Genomic DNA, 17,737 nt, shown 5'->3' on the forward strand with positions numbered 1-17,737 from the left:
CTTCTGTATACGTGAGTTCCTGTTTAGGGAATCATTTTCTGCCTGCGTAAGTTTGTACATGATTATATTGCGTGTTTTTTTTATTCTCAAAACAAAGTAAAATTGAAAATGTATTCTATGATGCAAAGGTCTAATACATTCTTTATTTCGCCGGACCTTATGCTGAGGACTGCGATTTCGCTTATACAAGGCTCCTCAGTACAGCTTGAGTTAACAAACAGAAGAAATACATTTTAGACCTCTTACAATGGTTACGAGTATATAATCTTTAAGATGGCTCCGAGTCTTTTTTTAAACTAGCCTTATAGCAAACTAAGTTAGCTTAGGCTCTATATGGTAAGCTGAACAGAACTAAAAAATTTACACATCTTATATGAGTATTAATGCGTGAATGAAAGTAGATACGAGTCTTTGTACGTGAATGATTTATGTTTATGGGACTGTTTTAATACATGAATAGTTGTGATTATGGGAGATTTTGCTTATGATTTTTGTTTGTGAAAGTATATGCGTGTGAATATCTGGACTTGTAGAATAATGCTACAAGTCTCTCTGAGTGTGCAATGTAATTTTTCTGGACATTTCTGACTGAAAACAAACCTTTTATTTTTCGGTTGTTACCAGTAATTATCAAGGTCCAGCACGCAACTTTCCGTTTAACGTTAAGATCTGGAAAGCTCTTAAGTGAGTGTGACGCACCACCTCGCAATTAACATATTAAAATATGCAAGCAGAGTACTGAGTTCATCAAAAGATCAGCTTTGTTTCAGTTGTTTATCAAACTAATTGATCTCATTATTTTTGATAAATGCAGAATAATTAGGGTTGGTCAAACTAATTACTTATCACAATCAAAGTTTTTTTGGAAAATGATCGATTTTAGACAGTTATTTCTATGCATATATCGTTAGCATTGAAGTTTCGATAGTCGAGTTGGTCAGTCCGCTGAAATCACCGAAGCTGTATCCTGGGTTTCTATTTCTCTGCTTTTTTCACACACGCACATAGTTATATAGCATATATATATATACATGGATGTTATAGTTTCAAATCTTACTTTGTCTTTTGTGTATTGATCTGATTCCGGTACTCAACATAATCTCAACATACAACACCGTGTAGTGATAAAGAATATGCTTCAATCAGTTATGGTAATCTTTTCAGTGTCCAGTACTGAATATATCTGTTATAAACCTCGCATCATTACCCTCTCTTGAGAACATAGTGTTTATGTTTATATACTGACAACATAATTTGAAATGTTGAATGTTATCAGGGGTACAGATGTCCATAAAGACAACTAACTATCTAGACATCATTTGGCTTACAGAATTAAGTGTCTGTACCACTCAAACAACACATGTCCCACTATACTTGTATTAGCTCTGGAAACAAAATAGTATGTCCTGTTTGTTTAACACACATTTGTTCCACTGTTTTATCAGAAAACAATTTCGTGTACTCTTTACTATTCGTAAATAACGTATTTCTGTTTACAAAAAATTTTAACTCGAAATCAGTCATGAGATTTAGTGAATGAAGCCGATAATCATATAAATCACAATATGTATTTATATTATACAGCTTCAATGTGTACCGAGGAGTATAAAACGATGTTATACCGAAAGAGAACCACTTTTTGCCAATGACTGCTTAAACGTTCCTAATATTTTATTTTCTGGAAAATATTTTTTGTATAAACTAGGATATCTTTTTGGATTAAGGAGAGACTGAATAGTGAGTTTGAATATTTTCTGTTGGTATTTCTAAATATTAAATTAAGTTTTTATTAAATGTATTTTTGATAAGAACTGATACTTTCAACAATAAATATAAACAGTTTTACACATGTGTATTGGCCCTGAAGTATTCTCAACAACGGACGCTGTCTACTCTGTATTTGTTTTTTTCAAATGAACTTTTAAAATGAACACTTGTGAATAAGCATTTGTTCTAAGTACAGTCTTACAACAAAAGCATGAACTTCCAAATGTTACACAATTAGAAAAATGTTGTGTATATTTATTTATATGAATATGTATCTATGATTGCACTGTATACTAGCCGAATATATAGTTTGAAATTTTACTATATCAAGAAATCGAAATGCGCATGTGCATGCAGTACTGAGCTTTTCGTCATTTATCCTGATTACATCCGTAAGTATATATAGCTGTAATGGTGTACAAGTTTAGTTAGTTATCACCATTAGATTCCATCAAGGAACATAGGGCCGCAATCGCTTGCGGATTCTTCAGCAAGTATTTAAGTGAGTAGGTTGTTAGCCCACTGCACTTAATGGTGTACAAGAAACAAGTATAATTTTAGTGCACTCCCTCTTTGTTTGACATCGTGTAGTTTCCATGTTAGTCGTTTCTTAAAGTAACATTAAACCAGAAAATTTATTCGATTTATATGACAGTCGTAGGGTATAAAATATAACTCGTAACCAGCAATTCAAGCAGTTTCCCAGTTTCATAGTCTTTTATGGTCTATTTTCAGAGTAAAATTTCATAAGGGTGATACAAAAACGCCATAATTACCCACACTCAAACAATGATGGTATTTTGTTAAATATCTTTTAAAGTTTTAAACACACACACACTATTTATCGATGCATAAGCAGATAATTTATTTCGTACGACTGCGTAACATAGGTGCTTCGAATATCGTTCATTACTTACTTGAAAGAAAGAAACTCGGTCGGAAACAACATTCCAGGAATCGAAGAGCCATAATCACTACGAATAAAATTGTAATGCTTTGCAGGGCATGGGTGACTGCCCAAATGTTAAATGTGTCACGCGATTTTCTGTTTAACCCTTTAAATTTAAACAATTCACTGTGAATTGTCTAAAGATGACAGTATATAACCATGCCGAAACGTGTAATCTTTTAAGCGCTATGACCCTTTTTCAGTAAATCTAGTTTTATTAAGCAATACGTTGGATGTGTGTGTTCGTCATATTTGTGATAGATGTACAGATATGGTTAAGATTTTTTTACATGTCGCTTCCATGATTTCCACTATATTTGCAAAAAGCACATCTCACTCACGCTTTTCAACACGTATTAGGAGTGTGAATTTTTATTCCTTCTACACTTACACATTTAAGGATGTACATTCGAACCGTATTAACATTTAAGGATGTACATACCAACCGTATCAAAAACCAAAAGGTATGTTTGTTGGAATCACGCCTTTGTTTCTTTGAGCAATACAAATAAGATATACAAGTAACAACGCCTACTCCTTTACTAAAATTAAGCAAAATAATCTTTGAGAAACAAAGGTTAGTACAGATGTGTTACGGTAATTAAAAATAAATCTGTCTTTTTTACAAAGACGTTACATTATTGGGTGCATGGGTTGATGTAGGTCTAAACTTGTGACCATTAGGTGTCAGAATGAGATGATGTAGGCCTAGACTGTAATCAATAGGTCTCGATAATTGGATGATGTAGGACTAAACTGTGACTACTAGGTGTCAAATACTGTTTGCAATTGACCGTGGCTGCTACTTTCTCATTTGTGAATGACAGTGAACAGGAACTACATCACACCTGTCAAGGCCGACACTGTTCAACATATTGTTTCAAGTAAAATACAATAAGTTGTTTATGTTAAGCTGTTAATTAGAGGTTTTAATATTAAGATGCAAGGAACACAATTTGCACTTTCTGCTGTGGATTGTTTGTAAAAGTTGTGGTTCATCCCGTTATTTGAAGATGCGGATAGAGCATGTGGCGGTGGGTTTTACTGGTTGGTTGCTATCGTTACACATTAGTACAGAAAGAGAACTACTTTTTGCCAATGACTGCTTAAATATTCCTGATGATTTTTTCTGGAAAACATTTAGTGATTATATCCTTTTTCTTTTTTTTTTTCTTTTTGCCTTCACCAAGTGCCAGGCTGAAAATTTCAAACCCTGATTTGCTATAACGTAATTTCCATCTTTACTAGTTCTAATGGAAGGCAACGTAATCTAAGATAACTTGGCATCAGCAACTATTTTTCCTTAATTGCCGTGTATCAATATCCTTAGTGGTTTAGCTTAACGTTAAAAAGGGAGATTCGATGCCCGAGGTGGGTAGAACACAAATTGTGTTACATTGTGCTCAACAGCAAATAAAGAAAACTTGTAACATTATAAGCAATAAAGTTTGTAAACATGGGTTTTTACTTGGTAACTACTGTAAAGAGTTAACAACAAAATGTCATGTTATACTGTGAACAAGGAAGTACTGTTGCATATCTAATATAAATATTTCAGTTAATAAACAGAATAATATATAGGCCTAGTGATAAACTACTAGTAATCACATGCAACTTAATTTTTAACTCATTAGTCTAATAATAAAAGAAACGAAGGTAATGACAGCATACATTATAAATATCCACGAAGAACTAGTTTTTAAGGTTGCTTTAAGTTAAGATTGCAGGCAATTATAGTGAAAAAACGAAAAAAAAACAAACGTTTCGTTAGAAGCAAGTTTTTACATGTCATTGCAAGCAGAAGGAAATATAAGGTTTTACTAAGGAAGGTCTCTGACCGTAATTATGGGTTCTGTAACTTTTAGCAACTGATGATTTTCTTTGTGTTTTTTGTATACATCCTTTTCTCATTAGTCATGTTAGTGGTACGTAGTGAAAAAACAAATCTAGTGTTAGTGCCATTTTCTCACTTTTACCATTGACGAAAACCGTAAAGTGGGACTGTGTGGCTATAGCTAAGTTCTTTGATTGTTATTGTCATCCATTATGTTAATTTAAGTTGAATCCAGTGAGAAACTACTGGACTCTGTGTTATATAGACTTGTGTTTAACTGTTATCCTAAAAGATAGCGTGGACATAATACACTTTTTCTCCTATGCTTTCATTAAGTAAAATCAACATAAGTGTACGACACAGCGGACCTAAATGTCTACACATTTTCCTATAGAAAGGCATGCTGTTTACTTTTCGAATGAATAAAGTTACCTTCTTTGTTTACATATTTGTATCTCATAATGGCTGGTGTTGGTATTAACACTTCTTTCTAACAAAACAGAACAAAGAGTTTGCAACTTACCATTGCTCTAAAATATGTGCCCGCCAACAGTTAGTTGCAAACTCTCTCTTTATTAACCTGAAGTTGACCTAAGAAGGTCGAAACGTTGTTCTCTGCTTTATTAGCCATCCCGAGATGCATTTCTCTCCAAGGGGGTTTCTCGTCATCACTGTATACAGATGTTTTGACATCACTTTGCGTTAGTTGATGAGGCAACATTTGTGCCCAGGTCTCGTCAGCTTGTACGTCCGATACAAAAACATCAAAATAAGAACAGGAGGCCTTTTCAAAGTAGTGACTTGTATTGGTGTTCTTTTATAATACAATAACCTTTAATGACAGTGTAGAGGTTCACATACAGTTCTGCAGCACCTTTTTAACTCATATACTGTTTATCAAGCTTTTACCTCTCATAAGCCTAGACAAATTAGCATCGTATTATAAGGAACCTACACCTAATTAACACAGTATTGTAAGGACTTTCACCCAATTTCTTTCTTTCGGTTGATCTTTACTTTTGAACTAGTTAGCTAAGACTCGCAGCCGCAAAATTAGAATATTTTACTAAACATTTGTCCGAAAAAATAAATTATGAAACATATAATCGAAAAAGTGCATAAAGCGCATTAGAAATTATTAGTAAACACTTTAACTATACGAGTTGAGCTGATTTCAACGCAAGTTTCAGATTTTCAATCGGATACCAGAAAGCAAAAAAAACATTAGCAACTTGTAGTGTATATGATGAACACAAGATGAAAGAAAGGAACATAATGTGATATTTGTTGCCTTTATGATCCATTAACCTAATGTATTATGCATACGATTTATATTAACTACAATAGATGGCGTAAAAGTAGTCAGAGAGGGAACGACCATATAAAGGTCGAGTTTTTCGTGGCGCTGGGTGCTCAAAATACGTCTAATCTTAAATGGTCGTAATCTAAACAGTTTCCCGACGTGAACCTTTCTAATGTCAGTTGATAATGAAAGAACTGTGACATTGAAACCACTGGCAGGTAGCATCACCCAGTCATAAAAGGAAAGGCTAGAATGCAAATAGTTGTGCATATTGGAAGTAATGTTTTGAAATTAACAACAGCAGATAACCCGATATGGCTTTGTTATAAAAGAAACACACACACAAATATGGAAACACTGTCATTGTTTTAAGTTTTATGGGAGGTTTGCATTTATAATAAGTGTTACATGATAGAAATCAATTTCAGCAGTGTCCTGGTGTCGAGCACGATGCTAACGTTTCACATAATATATTCTTTCATGAATATATGAAATGCATTTCCAGAAGTTGATTAAATTAACTTATTCTACATAGACTCATGCACCTGTATATGGATGGCACTTTACAACCGTATTAAGGATTTCATAGTGACACAAAAACCTTAATTACCAAAATTATCCAACCGTTGTAAAATTGCTTCTGAAGAAAAAAATATTCTTGTTATTTGTAACAAAATGTTACTGCACCTATGTTACGCAGTAGTACGAAATATATAATTTCAGTTATTTAATTTTATTTTTACCTGTGAATCGTACTGTCTTATGGAAAACTAAAAGAAATAAAACATTCTAAACCATACAAATGTGGTAACAGTCGTTTTTATTTTTTACTTTGTTGCTATTTTAGGGTTAATGGTGAATGTAAAGTTTATTTCTTTAAGAAAAAAATTCTTTGCCACTGATGCTTAGTTCAACTCTGCATGTTTTCGTATGCACACCACAACAATCTTTTTTGTATGATATTCTAGTGCGTTAAAATTGTGGAAGCCTAATTCTGTATTGTGTGGGCGCGTATTTTACAGCTTGCTTGTATTTACGTCAGTATAACGCTTTTAAGATAAGTACGTCAGTACACGGTACAACACTAATTGAAGGCAGACATATGCACGCAAAAGAAACCAACGCAAAGCTCTTAACATGAATTTTAATGTTTTGTTAATTGTTTCTTCTCACAGAGCCTGTAAATTAGTGATGCACTTTTAGTTCAATGACAAATACAATGCATGAAATATAAATCGTATAAATAAATCACACTTCAGCGCCTCGCCTTCTACTAATAACGTGAATTTGTTTTATAATATACGATATAATCTGATACTTTTTATTCTTAAGTCAGATGTTGGTAGTGAACTGTACATGTCACAGAGAAGAAGCTACAATTATGCTCTTCCGTTAATATCATAACAAGATAACCATTTAACGCCAAAGATATTGAAACAAGAGAAGGTAAGATTTTTTTTTCACGCTCGTTAAGTTGAGATTAATGTCGTAGGTATAGGCTGGAAATCAGTATAATGTGTGAATATTAAGTGAACCAAGTTTCTTAAACGTAATAACTGAAAAAACAGTAATGCGTGAAGAACGAATACCTGTTGGTATCCCACCAAGAAATCACCTACTGCTGTACCTTTATTCACCAGGGTTGAAACCCAAGCAACTTGAGTGGGCGGAGTTATCAACAGGCACCTTTCCGTGGAACGGCTTTCGTAAGTTTTCTTATTACCACCGATAGAGAGCGTGCAAAACTGCGCTGTATCGTAAATGTGTCTTTTGTTCGTCTGACGAGACATAACGTTGCGGTGGCGATCTTTTTTTTTATCACTGATATTTAAGTTTGGGAGTGGAGGTCAATATTAAACAAATATATTTAAAACAAGAAAAAATAATTATCACAATATGTTTGCTATATATTATTCGAAGAAACTTTCTCACTTCTTATCATAAACAGAATTACTTATTTGTATAAGCAGCAAAATTAATATAATTGATTTTTAATACACATATATTATTTTTATATATAAGGCTTTGTAATAAAATCCAATTTTTATAGACAAATATTTTCAACATACAATAATCTTTTAAAGAGACTAGGCACATTATTTACATGTACATAATTTATTAATGTATACGTGAACAATAACACTTACAGGCATCTGTCTTAAAGCATTTATGAATCAAACCTATTGAACACTAGAAACAATAGAGGTAGACAAGAACCTGTAAAAAATTAGTTCTGTTTCTATGATTACAAGTCAATGTGCAGTATTTAGGTCATTAATTATCCTCGTATTGTATTTTGTTCTTTTGCAATATCTTTCATGTATTCATAAAACATAACGATGAAAGATAGTTATATAACTAGAACAAAGCAAACATCCAATCACGCCTTATTTGTTAAAATGTTAACTTTCAGCACCAAAAGAAGTATTTTTATACTTTAAAAACGTTTGGGTATCACTTATAGGTTAATCGAGTCACAAAGACATGGCCACTTTAAATTAAGAAATAATAGATTACTGGCATCTCAGTAAAACCTAAGATACAGCATATTCAGACACAGCACCATATTGTATTTATCGTACTTATCCTTAATTTATCATATTGTTGGTTACCGGACTGATCGAGATAACACCATACAAGTGAATGCACACAATATAAAACTTGGAGTTCCCCTTATCAATGGGCCTGGCATGGCCAAGCGTGTTACGGCGTGCGATTCGTAATCTGAGGGTCGCGGGTTCGCATTCCCTTCACACCAAACATGCTCGCCCTCCCAGCCTTGGGGGCGTTATAATGTGATGGTCAATCCCACTATTCGTTGGTAAAAGAATAGCCCAAGAGTTGGCGGTGGGTGGTGATGACTAGCTGCCTTCCCTCTAGTCTTACACTGCTAAATTAGGGACGGCTAGCACAGATAGCCCTCGAGTAGCTTTGTGCGAAATTCAAAAAACAAACAAACATCCCCTTATCAAAATATGATGATATGAAAATAGATGTCATAACATATGTTGTTACACAAAATTAACAGCTTTTAATGACGTACAATATTTCGTTATCTGCAATAGCTGTGTGGATGTTGTTTCATTTGCAATAACTGAATTTCAATCATTATTGTTACCCTCAGAAAAGCTTTTTCAATAAGGTTCTAATATTTAATTTTTTTAAATTCTTGAAACGAAAATTAAAAAATAACTTAATGTAAATTCTAACCATATGATCTAATGTAAACGGAAAATAGGAACACTTATCTCTCTATCTCAGGCCATCCTGAGATATTTTTATTTCAAGTGGATTTCTTGTCATCACGAAATACTTGTTTATATGTGTATAATTGGTACGCATCTATTCTATTGCTCAGCTATCACTAAATCAGAGAAATATTATGGAATTACTTCTATTCTAAATTTTTTCTTTGAATAGTTTCATTTTGTTGTTAAGATAGGTTTTGATGAATTGTTGAATATCCATAAAAATAATCCATTCCTGATATTTAATATCATTCATATAGTTACGACATGAAAAGGACCCGATGGAATGGGGTTAAAAATTTCGTGTTCACTTAATAATCCACTTTCAATCCACTCTAACACCAACTATCTTGTTCCAGTTTACATTTGAATATATTTTTAATTGATTTTCACGAGTTATTTTACTGAATAGAAATATATATATGTATATCTAAAAATACTTTTCAGACTCCAACAATCTGAAAGGTAGTATTTAGCAAATAAACTTATAGGTAATTTGATTACTATTTAATCCATTATAACAACAACACAAAACTCAAGTGCTTTCTTATATCATCACTGATCACAGAATGAAGCTTCACCTGTGTTTGTGTGATTTTTACTTTATTCTTCTCAGAAGGAATTGCTCTAACAATTCAAAATAACTTGCTACAAATACAATATCCTTTATTACTCGTACAATAATAGTTATTTATATTATTGTTTACTCAAATACAAGCTGCAACTCAAAGATCAAACTTAGTTCTATTTTCTTTTCTTTGATCACTTGTATTTCGATATAAAGCATATTCTCTTCCCCCAGTTTATAAATAAATAATAAATTAGTTTAGGCAATGACTGGTGATGAATCCTTGTATACATATATATGTATACACTGCTGGCCAAAATCTTAAGACTAACGAGCATAAATAAAAAATATGCATTTTGCGTTGTTGGGCTCAACTACTTATTTGAGTAGAGCTTCGAAAGATGAAAATAAGAAAAGGGAAAATAAAAAAAAAACTTGTTTAGCATTTAATAGGAAAAATGTGAACACTATGAAATTAGCCTAAATACTAGCTGGTCAAAAGTTTAAGACTATACCAAAAAGAAGTCCTAAACAGGGTTGGAAATGCCCAACAAAAAGTCTTAGTAGTGAGTTGCACTGCCATCATTGCGAATACCTTCAAACATTCGCTTTGGCATGGTCGATATAAACGTTTGCAAAAGACTGGCTGGAATGTTATTCCAAGTGGTGAAGATGGCTTCAAAAAGATCATGCACTGTTTGGAATTGACGTCCATTTCTATAGACTTCCCTTGCCATCCACTCCCAAACATTTTCAATAGGGTTCAGTTCGGGGGAACACGCTGGATGGTTTAAAAGAATCACGTTATTCACCATGAAAAAAGTCCTTTGTCCTGCGGGCATTGTGGGTTGCAGCGTTGTCCAGCTGAAAGATCCAGTTATTTCCACACAAGTGAAGGCCTTTAGTCAATATGATGTTCTTTCCAACATGTCAATGTAGCCAGCTACTGTTTGACGCCCCTGTAAAACCTGAAGCTCCATTGTTCCATCGAAGGAGAAAGCACCCCAGATCATGATGGAAACTCTTCCACTATGTCGTGTAGAAAATGTCTCCGTGAGATATCCTTATCGTGCCAGTAACGTTGGAAGCCATCTAGACCATCCAGGTTAAGTTTTTTCTCATCAGAGAACAAAACTTTCGTCCACTTTTCTACGTTCCATGTTTGGTGCTTCTCAGCAAACTTTAACCGAGCTGTTTCGTGGTGTGAAAGAAGGCCTGGCCTTTGAAGACGTTTATGATTTTTAAATCCTTTCTCTCGTAGATGCTGTCTTATTGTTTTTGAGTTGCATTCTGCGTCCGTAAGGGTCTTAATCTAATTCGACGATTGGCTTGTGCCTTGCCGGACAATCCGTCGAATCCTCCTGCTCAACGCCGGCGAAATTTTCTTAGGCCGACAACTTGAAATTATCGTTCCGTATCCCTCAGGGTCCTCTAAGAAATTTGCAACAGCAGTTTTACTACGCCCAATCTCACCAGCGACGGCATGTTGAGAGAGGCTTTGCTTTTGCAGCTCGACAATTCTGCCACGTTCAAACTCTGTCAACTTTTTAGCCTTTGCCACGTTTTTACCCAATGTAACACAGGAGATGTCAGTGGGAGATGTTGACAACGCTAATGCTTGAAAACAAATGACTAAATTTTGTTACGTGTTTGTGTTTACCGTTTCAGTATGGCCTTTAAATTTTGACCAGCTAGTATTTAGGCTAATTTTATAGTGTTCATATTTTCCCTATTAAATGCTAAAAAAAGTTTTATTTTGTTTTCCCTTTTCTTATTTTCACCTTTCGAAGCTCTATTCAAATAAGTGGTTGAGTCTAACAACGCAAAATGCATATTTTTTCTTTATGTTCATTGGCCCTAAGATTTCGGCTAGCAGTGTGTGTGTATATATACATATATAAATATAACAATTTTATCTTGCTTTAGGACAAGTTTTTGTAATTGCAATGCTTACTTTTAATATAATCATTGTCTTCTTAAAACTATACTTCATTTTATGAAAACTGTTATATCACTCTTTTCAACAAGATTGGATATTGTCTTATTCTCCACATTATAAGATATATCTGTTACTTATGATCTAAAGATACTTAATATTAGAAACAGTCAAAATGTCATGTTGTAGGAAAGTGTGGCTTTATAATATAAGCTGATAGATTGACACTACCCTGCATTTTCTCATAAAAGTGTTAGTATAATATAATGTAGCATAATATTGATTAGTTGGATCTTCGTTTTGTCTTAATGTCTATTTTGCTTTACTTCGTGCTTCGAAACCATAAGAAATAAGTACACAGTATTATTTATATTGAGTTATAACCTATAACGTTAAATCCTATTAAATGACAAAGCTCTTGTAAAATAATACTTTTAATAAGAAATGATAATAATGAAACGTTTTGAAATGAAATATATTTATAGTTGTATTCAAGTTCGTTTATTAACAATTGTGTTCTTTCTTGTCTTCTTTTTTTTTCCCCCACAGAAGTCACGGACTCCCCCGAAATCCCGAAGTCAAAGGTACGCATTTTTATTGTTACTGGTAATAGTTTTTGCTTACCTACTCAAGAACATAAATATGTCACAATAAAATTGTCCTCTAAATAAGTAACAAAAACGTGATATATCCTACTGATGTTCACTTTGAGATCTTGGTAAAACGTCTTTTTTTTTAATGTAGTCTTGTCTAATCTAGACTGTTGTTTAACAAAATATCCACACTTTTTATCGTGTTATTTACAAAATGAAAGTGTTCATATTTCATGTGAACTTTGATACGCATGGTGTGAACTGAGAATCGGTCAATTTAATACAAAAACTTTCGCCAAAACACAGCACTAAAGCAGTCTCCAGTAATATAACTTTTATATCTCAAACTAAACATGCTCGCCTTCTCAGCCGTGGGGGCGTATAATGTGACGGTCAATCCCACTATTCGTTGGTAAAAGAGTAGCCCAAGAGTTGGCGGTGGGTGGTGATGACTAGCTGCCTTCCCTCTAGTCTTACACTGCAAAATTAGGGACGGCTAGCACAGATAGCCCTCGAGTAGCTTTGTGCGAAATAAAAAAAAAAACAACATACAATAGTCTTAAAATATGTTTCCATATAACACAACGCAAAATCGTAGCACTTCTTTGTACGGCAGTGCTAGATGAGTGAAGCTGCGATCAAGACAAAATCGTTAGTTTCATGAGAAGTTACGTAATTCCTATACTTTATTAACATGGTTGAATCACAACAGTACGTTTAAACACTTGAACCAGTATTAAACTGTTAAAAAAAGACTGAAAAATATGGTTCTTGATTATTCCATAAAAGACCTTTATTAGTATCTTTAGTTAGAATTCACACATCAAATATATTTTATTTTACTGTGGTTGTTGATAACTAGACACTTCACATTTCTTTAAGAGAGAAAAACATTTTATTACAAAAATATTTTACCTGCACCGATTTTCTTATACAACTTGTAGTTAGATAAATAAAAACTTTTATAATAAGACTTAGAATCTATGAATCAGAAAGCTTTTTTTAAATAAAGACACCAACTTCGCCGATAAAGAGACTGAGCCATTCACCAAAGAAGGCACCTCTGCGAAATGGCATTCCTTCTCCAACTAAATATCCACAAAGTAAGTGAGAATTCTGAAATCTGTTCACTCTTTGAATGACAACCTAAGTAGTAATGTATCAACAGGTTGGAGGACATTAATTAACAATTTGTTTGATTATTTTATCTGCACATCATATACAATAACTTGTTTTCCTGAGTGTATGAAGAGAATCGTTAAATTAAATATATGAAAAATCTAAATACAATAATTTTAATCTTTTATTAATTTATAGCTTGTACGATATTCAAGAACAATTATTACTAACTGTCGAAATACCGTAAGTAAAAGTACAAAAAATAAAATTAGAAATAAGATAATATACAGATGTGTCGTCCAGCTCGCCTTTCCTGGTCTTTATTAAATCTTGGTTGTTTTACTTTTTTTCTGGGTTATAACAGCCTTTAGTCAAATGACTAATCTCCACATTTTGGATAACTTCCGTTTCTTGTCTTCAACCGTCGCAACCAAAGACTCTTATCCAGCAAGGCATTTCTTCAGACATTTCAGTTTTGTTTAGCGCAAAACTTCACGAAAGGTATTCAGATCTCATATCGGCTAGTCCCAGAACCCACCGGCAAATTTTGAGTACTCTTACCCAATAGAACAGTAGGAGTTGAGCGCCACTCTTATAATGCGCTCAAGACCACAAAGTTGCGGAATGCAATATTTTCGGCAGCGAGACGTGAACACTGAATCCTGAGTTCACAAGTCCGGGCATGCTAAGCACTAGATCATGCTCAGCCTTGTCGTTTTATTTCTAAGAGTAAATCAGTACTTAACAATTTTCAGTTGCATAATTTTGTGTTTAATAACAAACAAACAAATCAATCCACAAGTTAGGCCCGGCATGACCAGGTGGGTTAGGCGTTCGACTCGTAATCTGAGGGTCGCGGGTTCGAATCCCGGTCGCACCAAACATGCTCGCCCTTTCAGCCGTGGGGACGTTATAATGTGACGGTTAATCCCACTATTCGTTAGTAAAAGAGTAGCCCAAGCGTTGGCAATGGGTGGTGATGACTAGCTGCCTTCCCTCTAGTCTTACACTGCTAAATTAGGGACGGCTATCATAGATAGCCCTCGAGTAGCTTTGTGCGAAATTCAAAAACAAACAATACACAAGTAGTATTTCAAAAGGAAAATTCATGTATGTTAGTCATAGAAACGTATTCGTTTTGTCCAATAAAAGTGCTGTTACTAGAAAACATGCTTTTAGTGTCTCATTTAAACGAACATAATTCTAATTGGATATTACATCGTGATATTATCTTTTTAAAGTGTCAACTAACTATACATTCATAAAATATTTGTACATATTGCAGTACATGTCCTTGAATAATAACGTTTTCTCCTTTATTTTTGTTATTTAGCAAAATATTGTCGCAAGAATCATTATTTTTCTAATATTATCAGATCTTTAATTTTCAGTCATGATGTTATTGTTAAAATCATTAATATTTTTAATACTTTGATAAGGATATAATTAGAAATGTTTAACTCGAAAAGGGGAATAAGGATTGTGAACGGTACACTTAAGTTTTAGTGGAGTCAAAAATAGGAATTTCTAGTTTGAGAAAATCTGTACATTGTTTTCAGCTTGATGGGTCCCTGGTTGTAGGCTTAAAGATCTCTACATTTTGTTTCACCTTATTTCTGCACTGTTGTTGACGATTCGTATTCTCCTTTTTTAAATAACAATTTTTAGTTATTTTCTTTCTTATGTTTTATATGAAGTTTAAGCTACATATGGACATATTTTTAAGTTGAATATTAAATTTTAACTGTTTGCTGCTACATTGGTTTTTTTCCACACCCAACCATTATTTACTAAACCACATGTTTTTGTGCCTGAGATTTCGTGTAAACACACGTTTAACAAGCGAAAAATACAAAGTAAGTTGCTCAGAACAACATCATAGATACTATGCATTTTTAGTTACGCAAATCAACTTTCAATGAAAAATAATCAACTTTTTCAAAAGAGCATGGATATTCTAAGCGTTTCATATAATATATATAACTAGATTTTGGTGTGAAATACCCAACCGATCTTGCTGTAGGCTTGTGAAACAAAAATATTAATAATAATAAAATCATACTAACATATGTTGTCAAAATTTCAGAGAAGTAGAAAAATCAGTAGAATAAATCACCACTCCCAAGAGTAGAGAAACTTACTGTGGTAATCGTCTACTATTAGGAAACTGAAATGGTTGCAGAAAACCACGTGAATTCTCAAAGTGGCATTTTCCAATGAATACGCTATAAATTGCGTAAAATTATAAGTATTTTCCATAAATAAAACATCGTATTTTTTAATGGCGGAAGGTGAAGGACTTGGAGAAATTATTCAGGGCGAAAAAAAGGTGCTTAAATAAACTTTAAAACTATAATATACTCAATACTGCATTCATTACCATCGTCTAAGTTTTAATAACATATTCATAGCCATTTTATTTGTAGTGGCTTGTAAAACTATACTCAATAATAATAGGGCTGTAGATATGTTATTTACTCCAATAAAACGAAGTGTTTATGACGAGTATATTGTTGCTTAAATAGTGTCTACATTCCTGTGATACTCGAATGGCTTCAAAGAGCTTTTGTCGGTAACAAAGAAGAATTTAGAAAATGTTAATTGAAATCTCGACTTTCAATGATCGACTTTAAAATAACCCTACAACCTTTGCAATAGCTGTGCATAGATTTTGGCGCAGTATACCTAGCCGTTTTTGTTACTAGCTTTGCTTGAATAGCATCTCTACTTGGTCAGTAGCGATAAAAAGTTAACATCTTTTCTTCTCTTTCAAAAATCAGTATAAAAATAGTTCTATGATTTGAACAGTAGTTTTTTCTAGCAAGTTTACTCACATTTGAATAGGTTATTTATAGCCACTTGTTCTGCAAGCTTATTAAACAAGAATATACTATTAATAATATGAAACACGAGTGGATGAATTTTGATTTTTTTTAACAGTTAGCCATTGGATTGAAAAGTCTTGAGTGTTTCAAGAAAGTCTGCTTTTTAAGAATTTTTGTGAAGTTACTAGGCGAACATTATTAGGAACCACGATCTCTTTTTCATTTCTGTTTGTTGATCGTTTCTAATGTAAATATATTTGTTTTCAGGGCTACCGCCAATCAAGGCTCCAGTTGGTCAAGCACCAATGCCAAACTTGAGAAATGTAAAATCTAAGATCGGGTCTCTAGATAATATTAAATATAAACCATCTGGTGGAGAGAAAAAGGTACGAAGTCAGATAATGAATGTTATATATTTACATTATAGATACATTTGTTTTTATTTAATTCATAATTCTCAGGAAGTCTGGAGACGGAACACATCCGAAAATTCTGAGTGAGAAAATAACCAAAGAATCACAGGATGTTTCTCTCTATATGCCCTGAAATATCCGTTTTTGTCTCTTCTGATAGCTTCAGAACAGCCAAACTGATCGTCAGGAAATGGACAGCGTCGTTGCCTATGTAGAAGCAATTAGCTTGACAGTTTCAGTTATACTATTGCTATTAGCAGTTACAGGCTCTATTTTTTGTTGTTTTTAAGCAGAAGGCTGCCTGCACAGTACACGATTTGTGCTTTTTCCACCACGAACATCGGAACTGATGTTTGACATTGTAAGCCCTCACACTTGCAGTTAAGACTTCGAAGAACCGCTGTAAAAACAATCGTAATTCAAAAATCATCTGTAACAACGTTTTTCCTCCAATACAGAGATATAAGCTTAAAGCTGATATTCATGAAATAATGGAATACTTCATTCCATAAAAATTGATATTAAACTTTACGTTACGAAATATTTTTAATACTTCTGAAATTTCGCGTGAATATTCCTTTGTTGTTATAGACAAACTTTTGCTGTAGGAATTGAAATAATTATATTTATTTCACCAGTTAAAAAACAACTTTATTATGCAGCATTTAGAGCGATTCCTTAACAGAATGTTTACTCCAAAACGCCCTAAAATCTTTGTTTTTTTCATACTGGAATTGTAAATATAAACTTAAGACCACTGTCCATTTTTATGTTCAGCTATTTAAACATTTTTTTTCTAAATTACTTATGCGCCAAATTGCGTGTGAATTATTAGATTTCTTTGTTACATGATCCCTAATAAATTCTGGTTCACACACCAAAAGAGTAAACAAAAATATTATTAGTACATTAATACTACATTCACTTCTATTCATTATTTCTTGGACTCCCGTTACACGACATGCTTTTTTACTACCTTATTGAAACATCGAGTGTGCATTTTAAATGAAATCAACATGTAAGATGAATGTGAATGTATTTCAATAAACGTTTGCATATTAGAATCTTTACGTGGAATATTCTAGACTGGATTGACTCCAGATTTTTCTCCTGGTGAAACTATGGTAATGTGTTTAACTGTCATTTGTTAAAATAAAGTTAACACATTTCGTAACCCCCCAG

General features: G+C 33.3%; 1 protein-coding gene across 1 annotated transcript in view; it reads left to right on the forward strand.

Moving 5' to 3' along the window:
• The window catches only part of LOC143236487 (uncharacterized), a 60,747-nt gene that overhangs the window by 30,991 nt on the left and 12,019 nt on the right, over positions 1 to 17,737 (forward strand). The window contains exons 4-7 of the mRNA XM_076474773.1: positions 7,494 to 7,559; positions 12,155 to 12,189; positions 13,211 to 13,301; positions 16,410 to 16,528. Of these exons, the coding sequence (XP_076330888.1) occupies positions 7,494 to 7,559; positions 12,155 to 12,189; positions 13,211 to 13,301; positions 16,410 to 16,528 (311 nt within the window). The remainder of the gene's footprint in view (positions 1 to 7,493; positions 7,560 to 12,154; positions 12,190 to 13,210; positions 13,302 to 16,409; positions 16,529 to 17,737) is intronic.

The sequence above is a fragment of the Tachypleus tridentatus genome, chromosome 13, assembly GCF_004210375.1.
Source record: "Tachypleus tridentatus isolate NWPU-2018 chromosome 13, ASM421037v1, whole genome shotgun sequence".
Taxonomy (NCBI): Eukaryota; Metazoa; Arthropoda; class Merostomata; order Xiphosura; family Limulidae; genus Tachypleus; species Tachypleus tridentatus.